Genomic DNA, 18,546 nt, shown 5'->3' with positions numbered 1-18,546 from the left:
CAAAAACAAAAAAACCAAAGCATGCCTATAAAACATACAAAGGAGAGGATTTAGAAACCATTACAAAAGGGGCACCTGGGTGGCTCAGCCAGTTAAGTGCCTGCCTTCTGTGAGGGGGTGGTGTCTGTCAGGATCTCAAGGTCCTGGGATCAAGCCCCACATTCTCCTCTCTCTGCTCAGTGGGGAGTCTGCTTCTCCCTCTCCCGCTCCCCCTGCTTGTGCTCTCTCACTCTGTTAAATAAAATCTTCTTTAAAAAATAAAAAATAAGAGATGCCTGGGTGGCTCAGCGCCTTCGGCTCAGGACATGATCCCGGAGTGCCACCTGGAGTCCCACATCCATCTCCCTGCACGGAGCCCGCTTCTCCCTCTGCCTATGTCTCTCTCTCTCTCTCTCTGTATGTCTCTCATGAATAAATTTTAAAGATCTTTAAAATAAATAATAATAGGTTAAAATGAAAACTAAAAATCTGGAGTCCCAGGCCTGTCAGCTTCCAGAACTATCTCCCAGTCCTGCTTTCACACCTTAAGAGTGACCTTGGATTTTAAAGATCAAGTGAGGTAACTTTGTGAAAGCACTTTGCAGACTGTGAAAGCTCCTCAGAAATGCAGAAGTGCTGGCATCCCACTCATCCTTCCATCCCTAGCCACAGTCCCCATTGATGTTCTTTACATATGTATATAAACTATATATGCAAACAGAATATTTTTTAAAGATTTTTTTTATTTTAGAGAAAGGGGGACGGTGTTGGAGAGTCTCAAGCAGATGCCCCTCTGAGTGCGGAGCCCCACATCGTGCTGGAGCTCACAACCCTGAGATCATGACCTGAGCTGAAATCAAGAGTCCAACGCACTCAACCAACTGAGCCACCCAGGCGCCTCTATAAACAGGATATTTTAGCAGTAGAGTGATATTTCTTATTCACTTGAGGTTTTTGTCTTATCAGTACTTCCTAATTTTCCTTCACAGTACATATATTACTTATGTACGATGGAAAAGCAGTATTATACAAGTTAACATATAACAATAGTATAAAAGTTTACATATAAAACCCTTCTTGATTGAAGGAAAGACCAAAAAAATGAAATCTTTGTCAAATTATAAAGTGGATTTCTGTAAAATTTCACAAATTCCTTTAACTTCTAAAACTTATTGAGTATAAAACTGCCTCCCTTCCCTGCAAAAAAGAGAAAGTTCACATATACAGTATATAAAGCCCGCAACCACCCCCCAGGCAAAGATCAAACAGGAATTGCCTTCATCCTCCCTGCTCCCACCCCTGGGGACCCCAGCTTCCCGTGGAAAACCTCCTCAACACGATGAGCAGGTCCATGGAGGTCCCAGGGCCCCATTTCTGGGACAGGAGGCAAAAAGCAAAGAGGCTGTTGTATCAGTCACTTTATTGCATCCAGGACATATCAGAGTCCAGACCACCCCTATGTCCAACCCCAATGACCTCCTCCCTTCAGTACCTCTTTGGCCTTTGTATAGGCTTTTCCCTTTGGCTGGAATGCCCCTCTTCATCTGCAAACTCCTATTCACACTTTCCAACCCAAGCTCGTGAGGTGGCAAGCAGCACTGATTATTCCCTCCTCAGTACTTCCCCTGATGGGGTCATTCCAATTTTAAAGCTCTCATCATCCTGCATTAACCCACAGGACTCAGCTGGTAGCCTGCCTCTGAGCAGAGGCCCAGGAAACACTGAAAGAATAACTGAATCAAGAACAAGGAAACCAGGAGAGAGGCTAGGAACAGGATGTGTGGGACATAGAGGCCAGAGCTAGAAAGGTGGGGGTTCCCCACGTGAGACAGTAACTGAGGTGTGGGCACCAGGGGGGATCCATTTCTACCTAGCACAATCTTCTACCTTTGGAGACTCTCCAGAACTCCAAAACTCCAGGCTGGAGCTCAAGGACTGTTAAGATCCTCCATTCATTCCCTATCCACCAATGAAATCTGGGTAGAGGGGGAGCTGCTGAGCCCTCTTCTGCCTCTCAGCTCAAACCTGGTTCTGGCCTAAATTCTACCCTCACTCTGTCTTCTCAGTTAATCTGGAAGCTGCAAACCAGGGTCCTGCCCCCAGCTGGTCCCTGATCCTCACCCCTGGTGAGAGGCACTGGGGGGAGAGGCAAACCAGGCGGGCCTGCATCTTTATCTTTTCTCCTCCCAGGGCTGAGGCCTGGGGCAGGCCCAGGAGTGGAGCCCAGCAAGCCCCTAGTCAATCCCCAAATCCAAGGGCTGGCCAGTACCATCATCGGCAGCTGAGGCGTTCACAGAAAGTCATTGCAGGCCGGACACAAACAACTTTACCAGGCCCTTATTCCCACCTGGAGCCAAGCCCGGACCCCTGGACTCCCTCAACACCTCCCTCCCTACCGGCCGCCACCCCCCTCACTGGGTCTTCCGGTCGAGTTTGCGCCGCACCAGCTGGCTCAGCAGGAACGCGGTCAGGACACTGCTGCCCACCGTGAGCAGGAAGAGGCCAGAGAAGTTGTGAGGCCAGCGGGCGTGCAGAGGCTCATAGATGGGCCGCCGGGCCTCGTAGTCCAGGGCCACGGCCTCCAGCTGAGCCAGGGTGCACAGCACCAGGAATACGTGGAAGAGCTGGTGGCCCTGGCCAAAGACGTGGCAGCTGCCAGGAAACCAGCGCTCAGGCACGAAGGCTGAGAAGAACGCAGCAGCCAGCAGGAAGAAGACCACCTGGCACTTGTGGTAGAGAAGAGCTGGGTCATCTGCCGTGGGGTCGGGGGACACCAGGATGCGGTGCACCACGGGGCTGATGTCCAGCGCGTAGGCCAGCGCGGAGGGCACCTCCTGGCAAGTGCGGCCCAGCAGGCCAGGTTTCTGGCTATACTTGCTGTAGCAGGAGCCGGTGCAAGAAAGCCAGGCGAGAAAGGCGGCCGTGGGCAGGAAGATGGTCTGCACCTGGGCGTGCCAGGCGGGCTCGATGGCGTAGTAGAAGTGCGCCAGGGCGCTGCCGAACTGGTACACGGCCACGCCCACGTAGTCCAGGAAGAAGAAGCTGTAATGCCAGAACTCGGACTTGGCCTGCAGGAGGTGAGCCAAGGCACTGAGGGAGAGGTAGGTGAAGGACGCGAGGACAATGATGAAGAGGGGCAGGGCGTGTGGGTCTCCCCAGAAGTCCACGGTCCCCGCAAAGACGGCCAGCCGCAGCAGCAGCACCAGGGCGGCCAGCAGGTGGGTCCAGACGTTCACCGCCTCGTTGTGCTGCTGGAAGAGCGTGCGGAAGTAGAAGCGCCAGGTCTGATGCAGCGGCCGGTAGCCCACGTAGATGTACGGCTTCCAGAAGAGGGGTGGCACCTCGGCTCGGTCCACCGTGAAGACAGGCTCCGGCTGCCCGGACGGCTGCGGCTCCTGGTGGGCCTGCCGCAAGGTGGGCAGGAGATGGCTGAGCTTCTGGGCCACCATCGTGGCCATGGCTGTGGGCCAGGCAGGGAGCTGGGGGAGAGGCCAGAGCAGACTCAGGGCACTGGTTCCTTGCCCCTTGCCCACCATGAGCAACAGCTGGGAGGCTCTGGAGCCCACTTCTTACTCCCTCCTACCCGCCCCCTTTGTCCCTACACTGAGTTTCGGAAGAGAGGAGTCATCCTAAGGAAGATCACAGCTCTGCCCCTATGACTGTTCTGCTCCCTGATGCGTCCCAAGTGCCTAGAACAGTGCCTGGCATGCTGTAGGTGCTCAATCCATGCCTGAGGGATGAATTAAGGAGACTCACTACCTCAGCCACTTCCACTTCAGTCTAGGTTTACACAAGCTTAGGTTTACACAAGCTTAGGTTTATACAAGCTGGTACTTCTGCCTGAGACATTTTCCTCATCTTGCCTACTCGGTAAACTCCTAATCCTCCTTCAAAACCCACTTCTTCTGTGATCCTTTCCCTGGCCCCCTGAACCTCTGACAATGACCTTGCTACTTGAGTGCCTACCATAAGATACCCATCCTTTGGCCATTATAACATTTTTCGCGGGCATTAAAATTGTTCATGTGAGCCCAACAATGGTAGGCAGTTAGTCTCATTATTTTCTGAACCCCAGGGGCTTAGCAGGTAGCTGGCACTCAGTGTTTGTTGAATCAAAGAACACAATAACATCTCGGTAACACTTCACACCCGTAAAGCCCCCAACTCAAAAAGCCACTTTTCTTCCTGAAGTCCCCAGTTAACAACTGATTCTATAAAAACAGCCCTTTCCCTCAGCCACACCTCCACTCTAAAGAGCCCTCCTCCAGCCTTTCCACTCCCACCCACGGTTGCTAATTTCAAAGAAATCAAATCTAATCCCTCACCCAGGCATTCAAGATGCTGCTCTTACCCTCATTTCCCACCTAACCCAAATATCACACCCTCTGCCAACTTCCTTTCCTGCCACTGAAATCCTTTAGGGCCAGTTCAAACTGCTACCTCCAGGGGATCCCCTTACTGACCCCATGCACTCTTCCTGTATAGGTTATACAGTATATATATAAACCATATTCATTCATTCATTCATTCATTTGCTGATTTAGCAAACACCTACTGAGCCCTTCCTCTGCCTCAGGTCCTGTGCTGGGTCCAGGGAAGGGCAGAGAGGAAAAAGATTGGATCCCTGCCCCCAGGATGCCTGAGTGGCTCAGCAGTTGAGCATCTGCCTTCACCTCAGGACATAATCCTGGAGTCCCAGGAACGAATCCTGCATCGGGCTTCCTGCATGGATCCTGCTTCTACCTCTGCCTGTGTCTCTGCTTCTCTATCTCTCTGTGTCTCTCATGAATAAATAAATAAATAAAACCTTTTAAAAAAATGATCCCTGCCCCCAAGAACTTCATGGTATGGTGGAGATTATCGATGGAAAACAAATCATAGCAAATGCTTATACAGTACTTGCTACGTGCCAAACACCATTTTGTTTTTGTTTTTCACAAGAGACACAGAGAGAGAGGCAGAGACATAGGCAAAGGGAGAGGCGGCTCCCTGCGGGGAGCCCAATGCAGGACTCAATCCAGGACCCGGGGATCATGACCTGAGCCAAAGACAGACACTCAACTACTGAGCCACCCAGGCAACCCTGTGCCAGACACCGTTTTAAGCACTTGATATATAACTGACTCACTTATGCTTCAGAACACCCTGTACATAGGTACTATCATTAGTCCCATTTTGCAGATAATAAACTGAGGCAGGGAGACATTAAGGACCCTGCCCATCATGTAGCTAGGAAGTGGCAGAGGCACAATCTGAACTCAGTTTGCAATCTTAACTAAACTTTATGGGATCCCTGGGTGGCTCAGCGGTTTAGCACCTGCCTTTGGCCCAGGGCGCGATCCTGGAGTCCCGGGATCGAGTTCTGCGTCGGTCTCCCGGCATGGAGCCTGCTTCTCCCTCTGCCTGTGTCTCTGCCTCTCTCTCTCTCTCTCTATGTCTATCATAAATAAATAAATAAATAAATAAATAAATAAATAAATAAATAAATCTTAAGTAAATAAATAAATCTTAAATAAATAAATGAACTGCCCTTTGCAAGACAAGGTGGCGAGTTCTATTAACCATTTCATAGTTACTCTCTAGATACTTTTGTCTGAAACCAGTTGCTTAATTCAGGCTTATCATCATTCATTGTGTCATTCATTAAATCAAATATCTATTGGGTGGCTGGATGGCTCAGCTGATTAAGCCTCTGCCTGTGTTTCAGGTCATGATCCCAGGGTTCTGGGTTAGAGCCCCACATCAGGCTCTCTGCTTCTCCCTCTCCCCACCTCCCCTTCTGTGTTCTCTCATGTTCTCTCTCTCAAATAAATAAATCTTAAAAAAAAAAAAAGCAAATATCTATTGAAACACTAGCACCTGCCCAGACAACTCCCACCCCTCCAATAAATTCCCTCCAACAAGCTGTTTGGCTCGGCATCCTGGTTTTCTGTCCATCTTTCATCAGATATTTATCGCAACTACCTTGGTACCAGTCACTGTAAGAGGCAAGGGGATCCAGGCAGGACAGAGCACTCATGTCTCTGCCACCAGCAACACCATAATCACCCCCAAGGCCCCCGCAATAATTTATACACAGTCCAAGTAAACGCAGGGAGCTTGCCATGCCAAGGCACTATCAAGTCAAGCCCCCAGCCCACCCTCCTCCTCACCCTAGCCTGACCTGCATCCCTAAGCCCCCCTGCGTTACACTTCCCAAGTCAGCTCTGGTCCCTGGCCTCTCCTAGTCCAATGAGGAGGCAGTAGTTAAACAAGTCACCACAATATCGCACAGGGGATGCTTCTGACAGGGCAGTGCAGGGCCCTTCCATTTCTCATTCCCCAGACAGCCTGGCAGAGGTCAGGGCTAGAAAGCAGACCTTGCTGGCCACTTCCACCCATGACAGCCTCCTAGCCTGCCTTGCTAATGGAGGAGCCAGCTCTGGAGGCCCTCTCCTCCCCAAGAGACTGGGGAGCCTCTACCCTTGTCTACAACTCTGGCCTTCCAACTCAGAACCTCGGGAAGCCAGAAAAGGCCTCTGAAAGTGTCTCATGCAGCACCTTTGTTTTACATTGAGGAAACAAGAGTCCAGAGACAGGAAGGCCTCCTACGGAGTTGCCCAATCCAGCAAGGTTCCCATTCCACGACAAGGGAAAAGGACCCTGGAATGATAATGTGTGATGGTGGCCTAGTTCCTGGGTCCCTGTGATCCATCAAATCTAGTCCAAGGCTCCATACCCCACTCAGAACTTCCCAAGTCATAACAGCCTATTAAAGGCTCTGAGAAGTCCTGCAGCAAAGAAAGCCACTTCACTTTGTTGAACCCACATTTGTCAAGCCTACCTGACCAAGGATTCTTTTCCTGGTGATAATTATATTATAAAGCCAGCTGCAATGTAAGTGTTTACTATATGCTCACTCTTTATAACCTTGTTGTAATTAATTCTCATAACTAGCCTGTTGAGGTAGGCATTATGCCCATTTTATTTTGGAGGATACTGAAATTCAGAGAGGTTAGAGGTGCTCCTTCCCCAAGATGCACATGCACACACGCATGCATGTGTGTACACACACACACACACACACACACACACACACTACCCTGCCTCCTGTCATGCCAATCTGTATTCCATGGAACTACTTTAGAAAATAATAGTCTAGGGGATCCCTGGGTGGCTCAGTGGTTTAGCCCCTGCCTTCAGCCCAGGTCATGATCCTGGAGACCTGGGATCAAGTCCCATGTCAGGCTCCTTGCATGGAGCCTGCTTCTCCCTCTGCCTATGTCTCTGCCTCTCTCTGTTTCTCGTGAATAAATAAAAAATCTTAAAAGAAAGAAGGAAAGAAAGAAAGAAAGAAAGAAAGAAAGAAAGAAAGAAAGAAAGAAAGAAAGAAAATAATAGTCTAAAGCAGGTAGCCAAGGCCCTTTCCACAAATTTTTTTTATAAATTTATTTTTTATTGGTGTTCACCTTTCCACAAATTATCTCCTTAGTCTTCTAGCAACTGGCATGCATCATGCATCCAGGGACCTCAGTCTCCCCACGTTACCAGCCATCCACTGGCTCTCTACCAATGAAGGCCTAGCTTATAGCTACTCCTCAGGTGCTGATAGCTTACTCGGGGCCCTCCTCCTCCACCAGACACATTTGGGGCCTAAGCACAGAACCCAGAGGCTACATACTGGGATAGAGATCCTGCTCCCTACTTCCTTTAGATCTCACCCCAAGGCCCCATCCCATCTGGATAGGTCTATTTTCAGAACTGGTTCCCATCTCCTGACTCCATGGAAAGGGGCTCTGAGTCCAGGGGAAAGCAACAGATGTGGGGTCCAGCATGAGCTGGAAGGAGGAGGTAAGTATCCACCGGCCACCCTCAGAGAATCCTCTGAGCCATCTGCCCCTCCAGGCTGCCAGGACCTGCCTATTTCAGGCCACCCTCCATGGCCCCCTCCAAACCTAGGTTACCTAGGGGTTTTTTTCGAGCCTGGGGACTGATGACTTCCGCTGTGGGACTGGGCAAATTCACCAGATGCCAAGCACTGGGTGGCACTTCCACAGGTGAGGGTCCCTAGGGGCGGGGCTTCCAAGGACTGGAGGTGTCTTATGTGATGTCACCAGAGGGTGGGGCTGAAGAAAACCTCCACCTGTCCCTCCCCCACAACACCATTCCCACACTGGTCAAATCCCCAGCTAAACACTGTCCTCCTACCTCGGCCTCAGCTGCAGAAGGAAGCTCAGCATTCACCACATGAAGCATCTGGGAAAACCCAAGGCTGGCTAAAATGTTGTGACTTACCCAAGGTTCACACAGCAAGGAGGGCAAAGCTGGGCTGAGACCAGGTGACCAGGGCCTGGTTGATGGAGGCCAGGCAAACTGGATTGGCTTCTGTTCCCTATTCACCAAGAATCATAATGGAAAGAAGTTAGAAATAAAGGAGAAAACAGACACCGTAAAGGCTCACGAAGGAGACGGGACTTCAGATTCAGAAAAACCAGGTTTGAAGCCTGTCTCCATAACATGCTAGCTGTGACATGCTAAGACAAGTGACTCACCTTCTCTGATCTTTAGCTCCCTCATGGGAATTATAATATCTACAGCACAGATTGTTGTAAAGATTGAACTCATTAGAATAAAGTTTTAGCACAGTTTAGGGACTGGATAAATATGCTACTATTGTTAGTTATTAATAGTAGTAGTAACTAACTATTATTAATGGTAGTAGTATTCGAATTACCCCCAGCCCAAGAGATTTGCTTGACATCCTCAAAAAAAACTGTCTTCTTTTTAGCCTTCATAGCTGGTTCCACTGGATTTGGGGTCTTGAGTTAACTGTGTCTCTTGTGATGTTTTCCTTTCTCTGAGGATGCATGCAAGGACCAGGAAATCTGGCTAGAGTTTGAACTTCTGGGGACACTGATCTTATTTAATAATTGAATTCTCCTCAGCATAGCCCATTCAGAGTAACCCCTCTAGATTCACAGAGCCCTAAAGATTCGTACTTGTGCTGCACAGACCCAAGACAAGCGCTGGGAAGAGAAGCCACCAGGGAAAGAGTCTTGATTTCAGCTGCTCCATCCCCCAGGAGGAGGGTAAAGGGGGTGGACCACACTAGCAGGTGATCCAAAAGGCATGTGGCCTGGCCAGGGCAGGTCTTGCAGGTTCGAGAGGCTTCCAGGTTGGCTGAGCCTCAGAACTGAGATCTCCGGGGCCCAAGTGGGAGTTCCTGTCAGAGAAGCTCTGTCTTCCTCTGCCTTCCCCCCTCACATTCCTCTTTCCCTAAACACAAGGTCAACCTCCTCATCTAGCTCCTCAACCAAGGCTTGCCCCAGTTCCTCCTGGTCTCCACCTGACATACAGTCAAAGAGTCCTCTAAACTCCTGGGGGCAAAACAGGGTTATGGGGATGGGGCCGTAAACAGATGTCCAAGTGGGAGAGCCCTGGGTTATATCCGTCCCATAGACTTTAGTGCACGTGGCAGGCAAAACGCTACAGGGCTGGTGGAGGAAGCAGACTCCCTGCCCCGACTGGGCTCAGCCACACAAATGAAATGCCTTATGGGCCAGGGAAAACCCAGCCCCAGAGAAGCCACCCAGGTGCTGACTGTGCAGAAGTGTAGACAGCTGACGTCCCAAGAGAGGGTGTCACTCACCTCCGGCAGACTATCTCAAGAGAAGCCAGGTCCCCATTTTTATGTGAGGATGGGATTTCAGGTCTGAAACTTATCAGCTGTGTGACTTTGCTTTCTAGTCCCTTAGCCTCTCTAGCCTAGTTCCTCATTCATAATCGAAGGAGAGTAATAGCTACCCCTTGGGCTCTTGTGAAAGCAAAACAAAGTTCTAAATGGAAGGTGTTGGCTCCGGCACAGCGCGACCCTGCTATTTTTGTTGGGTTCTGGTCCTGGCTCAGCCATTCACTCCCTGTGTGACCTCGGACAAGTCACAGGACAAGTCACAATTCGATACCCCTCTTGGCCCTGTTTCTCCGAATATCAAAGGAGAGAATAAATTTATCAGCAACATCAAAGGGCCCATCAGACCCGGAGACATTCTAATTGTTTTAGGCCTACTGTGTGCCAGGTGTTGGAACTTCAGCAGTGAACAAAGCAGTTAAAACACATCCCTCAGGGGGCAGCCCCAGTAGCTCAACCAACCAAAGGTGGTTTAGCGCCACCTTTGGCCCAGGCCTGATCCTGGAGGCGGGGATCAAGTCCCGCATCGGGCTCCCTGCATGGAGCCTGCTTGTGTCTCTGCCTCTCTCTCTCCCTCCCTCTCCCCCTCCCTCTCCCTCTCCCTCTCTCTCTCTCTCTCTCTCTCTGCCTCTCATAAATAAAATAAAATCTTAAAAAAAAAAAAAACACATCCCTCATGGAACCAATAGCCCAGACAATTAACATCTAAGAGTAAGAACTAAGGATATTAATACCCTGCCCACTTGGAGCATAATAGCTTAAGGAAAAAATTCCTAACTATTAGGAGTATTAACTGGTTATAATTCCACTTTCTCTCTTGCCTCCATCTGGGCACACAAAATATCCATTTTTGCTTCTCTGGGCCCTGATTTTTCAGCACACTCCCTTAAAGACAACTTTATCTTGCCAGAAAAGACAAAGTCTAACCTCAGATAAAAATAATAGTTAAGGCAGCAGGGAAGCCTGGCTGGCTCAGTAGGTATAGCCTGTGACTCTTGATCTCAGGGTTGTGAGTTCAAGCCGCAGGTTGGCATGGCACCTACTTAAAAATAATAATAACAGCAACAATAATAGCAAAACTAGACCTGTGTTAATACAGGAGTTGTTAGAGATAAATGTTCGTGCGGGGTCCTGCAAGGACAATGTCATGTAAGAGCCCAAAATATTATTAATAAGATTAGGCACTGACATTAGTAATTTACAGTGGCTTGCTGTTTACGAAGAACTTTCACACACATTTCATGTCTTCCTCAAATCACCTTTGAACCTCCACGTAAGCTGGTGTCACAGCCCAAGAAGCAGAATGGCGAGGCACATCATCTGACTCTCAAACCTGTGCTCTTGCCCTTCATCCCCTGCAGTCAACTCCCAGGCATCCAGTGGGTGGCCACAGATTACACAAAGTTTTCATCCCTGGCTGGCCTCCCGATCTCCCAGCAACTGGGTCACCTCCCTCAATGCAAACCAATTCCCCAACTCGGCAGAATGTGTTAAAAAAAAAAAAAAAAAAAGTCCTTCCACTTCTTCCAAAACTGAACGGAAATCATTTTTGTTTTTTTGTCACTGCGCTCTGGGCCTCCGTTTGTGATCAGAGTAGAGTCAGTAACTCAAAGGAGCCCTTCTGTGGAACTGAGACTCACTAATGCTGAGGACAAGGAGGAACCAGTGAGAGGAAAGCAGGCTCAGAGAGGTTGGGCGAGCTGCCTGGAGTCACCCAGCACACGGGATGGGAAAGGGGGTCAGCTTCCACCACCGGCCAGCGAGAGCCCCTCCGCTCAGGTAAACTGAGGCTGGAGTGCGGCGGCCTCTCGCCAACAGGCTCAGAGGTGGCACAAGCCCCTTGCCGTCTGGGGCTGGAACCCTGTCCCGCAGGAGCTAAAACCTAAGGTCCTGCCTGGACCATCCGACCAGGTGCAGCCAGGCTCTGGGGATCCTCCAACTCTCCGCCTCCCCCGCCGTGGCCTGCCCAGGCCCCTCATCAGGCCAGGCCTGCACGGGCGGCCCCCGGGACCTCTGGGGGTCCCCAACGCCTGCAGGCTCGGGGCAAGCGCTAGGGGCGATGTGGGGCCCCCCTCCCCCTCCCGGGTCGGGGAACCTCCCTGCTCCCAGACCCCGAGCCAGGCTTCCGCATCCCAGCCCGCCTAGGCGTCCCCCAAGCGGGGCGCCTCCCTCACACCATGCAGCTCCAGGTACTTGCGCCCCTCGCGCCCCGGAGCCTCCCGAGACGCGCCCGCAGGGGCAGCAGCGAGCCCCCGGCCTCTCCCGCTCGCGGCCACCGCGGCCCGCCCAGGCCGCCGTCCGCCCTGCGCACCCCGCCCCGGGTGCTCGGCTCCAGCGGGCCCCCCGGCCTCCCGCTCTCACCGGGGGCGCCGCCCCCCGCCCCCCGCGAGCGCCCGGGTACCTGCGGCGGGGCGGCCGGCTCCGATCCCGGCCCTGAGCGCCCCGGGACCTGCGGCGGATAAAGGGGCGGCGGTGGTCCCGCCCCGGGCCGCGCAGGGGCCGGGGCGGGGCGGCGGGCGGGGCCTGGAGGGCTCCCCACACGGGGGCGCCGCGCCGCGGGGGTGCGGGGGGCCCACGTGCCGGAGGAAAGCAGAAGCTCTCGCCGGAGCCCCCCGCTGGGCGGGCCCGGCTCCCGCCGCCGCGGAGCCCCAGCTCCGGAGTCGGGGTGGCGGCGCGGGCGGGTGTGGCCGGAGCGCCCGGTGCGCCCGCGGGGTCCCCCCCCAAGCCGCCGGGTCCCCGCGCCTCCGCTCGCGAGGCTTCCTGTGCTTGCGATGGGCCTGGCGCCCCCATCTTCATCTCTTGGCCTGGGGAGCCCCACCCCGCCTCTGCACCCCCGTCTTCATGTTCCCACCCCAGCCCGCCCCGTGGGCCGCTTCCCCGGGTTGGCCAGCGCAAGGCCTGATGTTTGAACCTCTATTAAAACCCCCCACTTTCTACTCCCCAGTGTAACATCTCCCCCCCAGGATGGGAGCGCCCAAAGGGTGAAGGATCCCTCAGCAAACCCCAGCAGGGATTGTTCACTCCTCTGGACCTGTGACCCCATCTGGGCCACACGCAGCCTGATGGGTGCAGAGCCGAGAGGGGAGGGTCTAAGAGGGGACACTGCTCTGCCTCAGGGAGCTTTAAGTCCATTCAGAGAAACTGTGTAGGGCGTGGGCATGATGAGGAGATCCAAGTCCTGGGGCCACCCCCAGCTCACCATGTGACCTTGGGCAAGTCTCTTTTTCTCTGCCTCAAGTTTATCACGTCTGGAATGCAAATAATAATACCTGACAGGTTGTTGGGACAATTAAAACAGTGGGTATCGGGATCCCGGGGTGGCTCGGCGGTTTAGCGCCTGCCTTTGGCCCAGGGCGCGATCCTGGAGACCCGGGATCGGGTCCCGTGTCAGACTCCGGGCATGGAGCCTGCTTCTCTCTCTGCCTGTGTCTCTGCCTCTCTCTCTCTCTCTCTGTGTGTCTATCATAAATAAATAAATAAATAAATAAATAAATAAATAAATAAATAAATAAATAAAACAGTGGGTATGAAGGTTCTTTGTCAACTGCAATGAATACTAGAGGAATGTATATTTTTCCTTGTTATAGCATAACAAAATATGTATAATCATAATCACCCTAAGAATTAGTTAAATCTCTAATATCCATGTAGATAGAAAAAGTGGCATAAAGGATCCAATCATTTAGAACAGGGAGGGCATAGGAAATGACAAGTAAGGATATCATGGAAATTATATTCTATATGATGGAATATATTCTATCATAGCGAATACAAATTTAAAACTTGGATTGTGACTTAGTCTCCACTTCCAGTTTTGGAACACCTGCTCTGTACTGGACACGTTTTTAAAGCAATGGTTTTAAAAAAACAAAGTTTTAAAGCTACAGTTTATTAAATTCTTGCCATGTGCACTAAATAGTTGCCAAACCATCTCCGCTGAGCCAGAAAACCCTACTGACCCATCATACAAATTGGGAGCCTGGGGATCAAAAAGGGAACATAGGACGGTTATATTATCTCATTTAGCCTCATCCATTCCTACAAATTGAGAGTGATGACCTCCATTTTATGGACAGAAAAACTGAGGCCCAGAGGGAGAAATGATATATTCCAGGTCACATAGCTCCCAGTGCAGTTAGGCTCTGAGAAATGGATCTGGAGGTGTGCTGGGAGGGCAGGGGGGGCGGGGGGGGGGCAGGAATCACTTCACCCTGAAACTTGGCTAGGGATATTTGAGAGCTGAATGATTAAAATTTAAAAAGTGCCTGGCCCAAGGCAAAGCCCTTTCCACACGCTATAAGCCCATGAGGGTGTTCTTTCATAATCTCATTTCGTGGATGAGGAAACTCCTTCAGGAAGATGCTGCTTGCCCAAGGCCACCCAGTTGGCTAGTGGCAGGCCTGGATCCAGCCTAGCTCTTATCTGCTGCACAGTACTGGTGACAAGGAGTGAAGATGTGGGACCAGGACGACTCCTTCCCTCCCCTGCTGTGCCCCAACTCCTCCAGCCCAAGCAGGGTGAGAACAGCCCCAGGGCAGCAACCTTTCCTGCCCTCCCCCAGCTCAGCCACCTGAGGGAGGCCCAATGACTCCACTCGTCCAAGAGCCCAGAGCCCTGTAATCCTTTGAGTCTGGACCTAGAAGAGGAAGGTGGGGAACCTAGCCAGCAGGCTGAGCATTATCCAGCTGTCAGAAGATCGGGGTCTCCAGGGAGACCAGATTCCTGGGTAGGCCTAGAGAGTCAAAAGGCCTCAGAAATCAGGCTCTGAGCTAGGAGGCCATCGGGAAGGGCTTCAGTGCACCCAAAGTAAGAGGAAGGGTGTGGGCCCCGAATGATTCTGAACTGATTCTTATCTTTTTTTTTTTTTTTTAAGATTTCATTTATTTATTCATAAGAGAGAAACAGAGAGAGAGGCAGAGACACAGGCAGAGGGAGAAGCAGGCTCCAGCAGGGAGCCTGATGTGGGACTTGATCTCGGGACCTCAGGATCACATCCTGGGCTGAAGGCAGGTGCTAAACAGCTGAGCCACCCAGGGATCCCTCATTCTTATCTTTTCCCCAAAACAAGAGCATCCATTCATTGGGGGCAGCAAGTGGTGAAGCACCTGAGTGTGTTTTAGCTCTGCCACTTACCCCAGGCAAGTTCTGTAGCCTCTCTGGATATCTAGTTCATGCACCTTAAAACAGGTCAGTACCCTCCATATAGGGTTGGTGTGAGGAGTAAGTTAAATCCTATGTGTCAAGTACTCGCGGCACCTGGCATATCGTGCCTGCTCAACAAATGAGCTCAACCAATTTCTCTGGTTCAGGTCTTCACTGCCCCCCCCCACCCCCCGCCAATAAAGGAGAAAAATCAAGGCTTGTTGTAAGCCCCGAGTATTGAGGTGATTTGTTACACAGCATTATTGCAGCCATTCCTGACTCATACGCATAGCAAAGCCAGGATTCAAACAAGAGGGTTGGACCCAAGACCACAATCTCAGCCTGTGCGTGGTGTGGTGGGGGAACAGTGCAGGGGACATGGATTGCCTACAGAAACTCTTTGCCTAGAGTCCACTTGGAGTGAGCCTTACAAGGATGAGGAAGGGTTCTCTGAGCCATGAGGAGGGGAAGAACTTTCCAGGCAGTAGGAACAGCATGTGCAAAAGTACAGAGATGTGAACGGTGGGTAAGTGTAGGGAATGAACCATCATGTTCTAGGGCTGGAGCATAGGAGTCTCAGGGCAGCAGATGGCATTTGAAAGGTAGGTAGAGGCTTGCCTAAGTAGGAGGGCTTTATCCTGGAGTCAGAGATTAGAGGGGTGGGATAGGGTGAGGGGGCTTCAAGGAGAGCAGCCCAAGAGGTGAGGGGTTTCCCCTGGGACTCCATGGCCAGGTATGAGACTTTTGCCCAAGAATCCCAAGGGGGAAAGGCTGGCGGTAGAAGCAGAGCAGAGGGCAGTGGTGGGAGGGAGCTAATGCATTTCCAGGAAAGCAGGCCTCAGCAGGTGTGTGCTGCTCCAGGCCAGAACTATGCCACCAGAGAAGGTCTCCTGCAGGGGCAAGGAGGCCTCAGCACAGAGACCGAAGGTGTCCTGGGGTGTCCTGGGACCAGGGGAGCCGTTGTAAACAGCTGGCCCTCCTCAAGGGATCCCCAGATGAGGCCCCACAGTGACTGTCCCCAGCAAGGTAAACACAAGAGTAGCTCGTCAGATTTCAGCTTCAGCAGGGGTGGACGGTTCCATGCATGGTGACTTGAGCCTGTTTGTTTTAATGTCACCTTATCTGATGGGGTGCCTCGATTGCTCAGTCAGTAAAGCATGTGACTCTTGATCTCGGGGTTTGTAAGTCTGAGCCCCACTTTGAGTGTAGTGATTACTTAAAAAATAAAAACTTAAAAAAAATAAGTAAATGTCACCTTATCTGAGAAGCTTTCCCTGACCATCTCCATAAATTGGCACCCAACCCTACCTCCAACCCATCCTCCTAGACTTTAGGAACCCTTCTCAGCCATATTTTCCTTCAGAGCATTCAGCACCCCATGACATATGATTCAGAGCATTCAGCACCCCATGACATACGATCTGAAATAGGATGAGAACAGTTCCTTACACACAGCAGGTTCTCAACAGAGAATAATGGAAGAGGGAGAAAGAAAGAGGGAGGGAAAGAAAGAGGGAAGAAGTTGTCTTCCCCCCTGGGACAGGCCTAGGCTAGGGGGAGAGGAAATCTGAAGAGTCTGAAGTTGTGATTCTTACTCTTTCATGACTTACAGAGATTGGAAACTTTTCTTTTATCTGAGTGTCCAGTGACATCATGAGATATGCTCTTGGATTCACAAGGGCAAGACAAGAAGACCCAGCCTGCAGACAGTGTCTAAACGGACGATGGGAGCTGTCACAAGTCCTCCCTGGGGGACTCTCATGTGCTGACTCCACACACATCCACAAATCCCCTCTCTTGTACACAAATGCAGCGTACCATTCAGCGTTTGCTGCCTTCCTTTCCTCCTTAATCGTCTGGGAGACCATTGCTTGTTTGCACATGAACGCACATGAACATCTTCCTCCTTCTTACTTATGGCTGAACATTCCTGTACATACACTGTACATACACTGTACATACAGTGGGAGTAAGAAAGGGCTCTTATTCTTTTTTTTTTTTTTTAAGATTTTATTTATTCATGACAGACATAGAGAGAGAGGCAGAGACACTGGCAGAGGGAAAAGCAGGCTCCATGCAGGGAGCCCGATGTGAGACTCGATCCCAGGTCTCCAGGATCCCGCCCTGGGCCGAAGGTGGCGCCCAACTTCTGAGCCACCGGGGCTGCCCTATTCAGGATGTTTTAAAGGCTTTGTCCTTTCTGAGAGTACTCCTTTGGCCTTTGGTCGGACTCCTTTTCTGGCCAACAGGAAAACACTATTCTTGTTGGAACAATTTCTACTGGAACTGTGCTGGCCTTTGGTGTGATTCCACCAGAAATCAGGAACAGGCTGTTTCTGTTGAGACGGTGCTGTTTGGAAATTTTTCTTTTTCTTTTCTTTCCTTTTCTTCTCCCCCACTTTTTTTTCTCTCTAGAATATTAAAAAAACAAACGAACAAAACAAAACAAAACAAAACAAAAACCCTGCAAGAAATGAGATCCCAGTTATCAAAATGCTTTGAGGGCAACTCCCTCTGGGACCAGTGTGTAGAGGCCACTTTTAGGCAACGGCCTTGAGCAATGGAAACCTGAGCAAGGCAGAAGGAAGCACAGCAACCACCAAGCTGATGCAAACAGGTTCATTAAGCCACAAGGCCCTAACTGACCCATGGGCTACTTACTTACTTTTGGCACAGGTACCAGAGAAGGACAATTCCCAAGCATCCCCATACTCTCTCATTCTGCCCTGTAGCTATAGCCCCTCGCCACCACCACTGCCTCCTGGCAGACAGTCTCTCCTTTGCTGTCATGTCCACCACTCCCTTGCGGTGTACGCAAGAAACTTATATCTCTTTTGTTCTGCCTTGAGTAAATTCTTTCACTGCCCATGCTGCCAGCACCCATTCAACCTGGATGCCTAACACTTTGGTTTTGTGTTTAAAACCTGCAGGCCTTGGGGCAGCCTAGGTGGCTCAGCAGTTCAGCACTGCCTTCAATTCAACCCAGGGCCTGATCCTGGAGACCCGGGATAAAGTCCCATGTCGGGCTCCCAGCATGGAGCCTGCTTCTCCCTCTGCCTGTGTCTCTGCCACTCTCTCTCTCTCTCTCTCTCTCTCTCTCTCTCTCTCTCTCTATGTCTATCATGAATAAATAAATAAAATCTTAAAAAATATATATTAAAAAAATAAATAAGTAAAAGGACCCGGATGAAGTGAGAAACTATGTCCACTGCAGATTTAGTTAATTTAGTAAACTAGCTCACTTGCACTCTAGATGAGTCACTTAAAAGAAAATGGCTAGGCCGCGGGCAGTATCATGGCCACCCGGAACCCCCCTTCCCCAAGAGTATGAAAGCGATGACGAGTCTTATTGAAGTGTTGGATTTAACTGAGTATGCAAGAAGACACCATTGGTGGAATTGAGTGTTTGGCCGCAGTTCCGGACCTATGGTTGAAAAATACTCGGTAGCCACCCAGATTGTAATGGGTGGAGTGACTGGCTGGTGTGTAGGATTTTTGTTCCTGAAAGTTGGAAAGCTTGCAGAGACTGCAGTAGGTGGTGGTTTTCTTCTTCTTCAGATGGCCAGTCACACTGACTATGTGCAGATTGACTGGAAGAGAGTTGAAAAAGATGTAAACAAAGCGAAAAGACAGATTAAGGAGGCTTTTTGCTAGGCCTTGCATCTTAAGAGGATGAATGCCTATCACAGTGGAGTCACCTATAAGAAGAGAAATGGTGGCAACAAGGTGGTTTCTCAATATTACTCACCGCCAGATTA

At 50.9% G+C, this 18,546-nt stretch overlaps 1 protein-coding gene and 1 long non-coding RNA gene across 10 annotated transcripts in view; one reads left to right on the top strand and one right to left on the bottom strand.

The window, feature by feature from the left end:
• Positions 1 to 1,382: 1,382 nt before the first annotated feature.
• On the bottom strand, positions 1,383 to 12,155 carry PAQR7 (progestin and adipoQ receptor family member 7). 5 transcript variants are annotated; one of them, XM_038531527.1, is made up of 3 exons: positions 12,048 to 12,155; positions 8,254 to 8,350; positions 1,383 to 3,458 (listed from the first exon to the last, which is right to left on the bottom strand). In XM_038531527.1, exon 3 carries the CDS (start codon positions 3,435 to 3,437, stop codon positions 2,391 to 2,393), a length of 1,047 nt encoding a protein of 348 aa, XP_038387455.1. In that variant the 5' UTR covers positions 3,438 to 3,458; positions 8,254 to 8,350; positions 12,048 to 12,155; the 3' UTR covers positions 1,383 to 2,390. The 5 variants fall into 5 exon arrangements, with proteins under 5 accessions (XP_038387455.1, XP_038387457.1, XP_038387456.1 ...); XM_038531529.1 differs by lacking the exon at positions 12,048 to 12,155 and adding an exon at positions 10,906 to 11,070; XM_038531528.1 differs by lacking the exon at positions 12,048 to 12,155 and adding an exon at positions 9,608 to 10,041.
• Positions 8,077 to 18,546, top strand: part of LOC111093439 — a 32,933-nt gene continuing 22,463 nt past the window's right edge. For all 5 annotated transcript variants that reach the window (XR_005355960.1, XR_005355958.1, XR_005355962.1 and 2 more), the window contains exon 1: positions 8,077 to 8,453. This is a non-coding gene — a long non-coding RNA (uncharacterized LOC111093439). The remainder of the gene's footprint in view (positions 8,454 to 18,546) is intronic.

The sequence above is a fragment of the Canis lupus genome, chromosome 2, assembly GCF_011100685.1.
Source record: "Canis lupus familiaris isolate Mischka breed German Shepherd chromosome 2, alternate assembly UU_Cfam_GSD_1.0, whole genome shotgun sequence".
NCBI lineage: Eukaryota > Metazoa > Chordata > Mammalia > Carnivora > Canidae > Canis > Canis lupus.
This window is presented reverse-complemented; position numbering and strand designations above follow the sequence as displayed.

Bases quoted from the DNA above. Each gene is read 5' to 3' on its own strand.
- PAQR7 (XM_038531527.1), bottom strand. From the start codon at position 3,437: ATGGCCACGATGGTGGCCCAGAAGCTCAGCCATCTCCTGCCCACCTTG.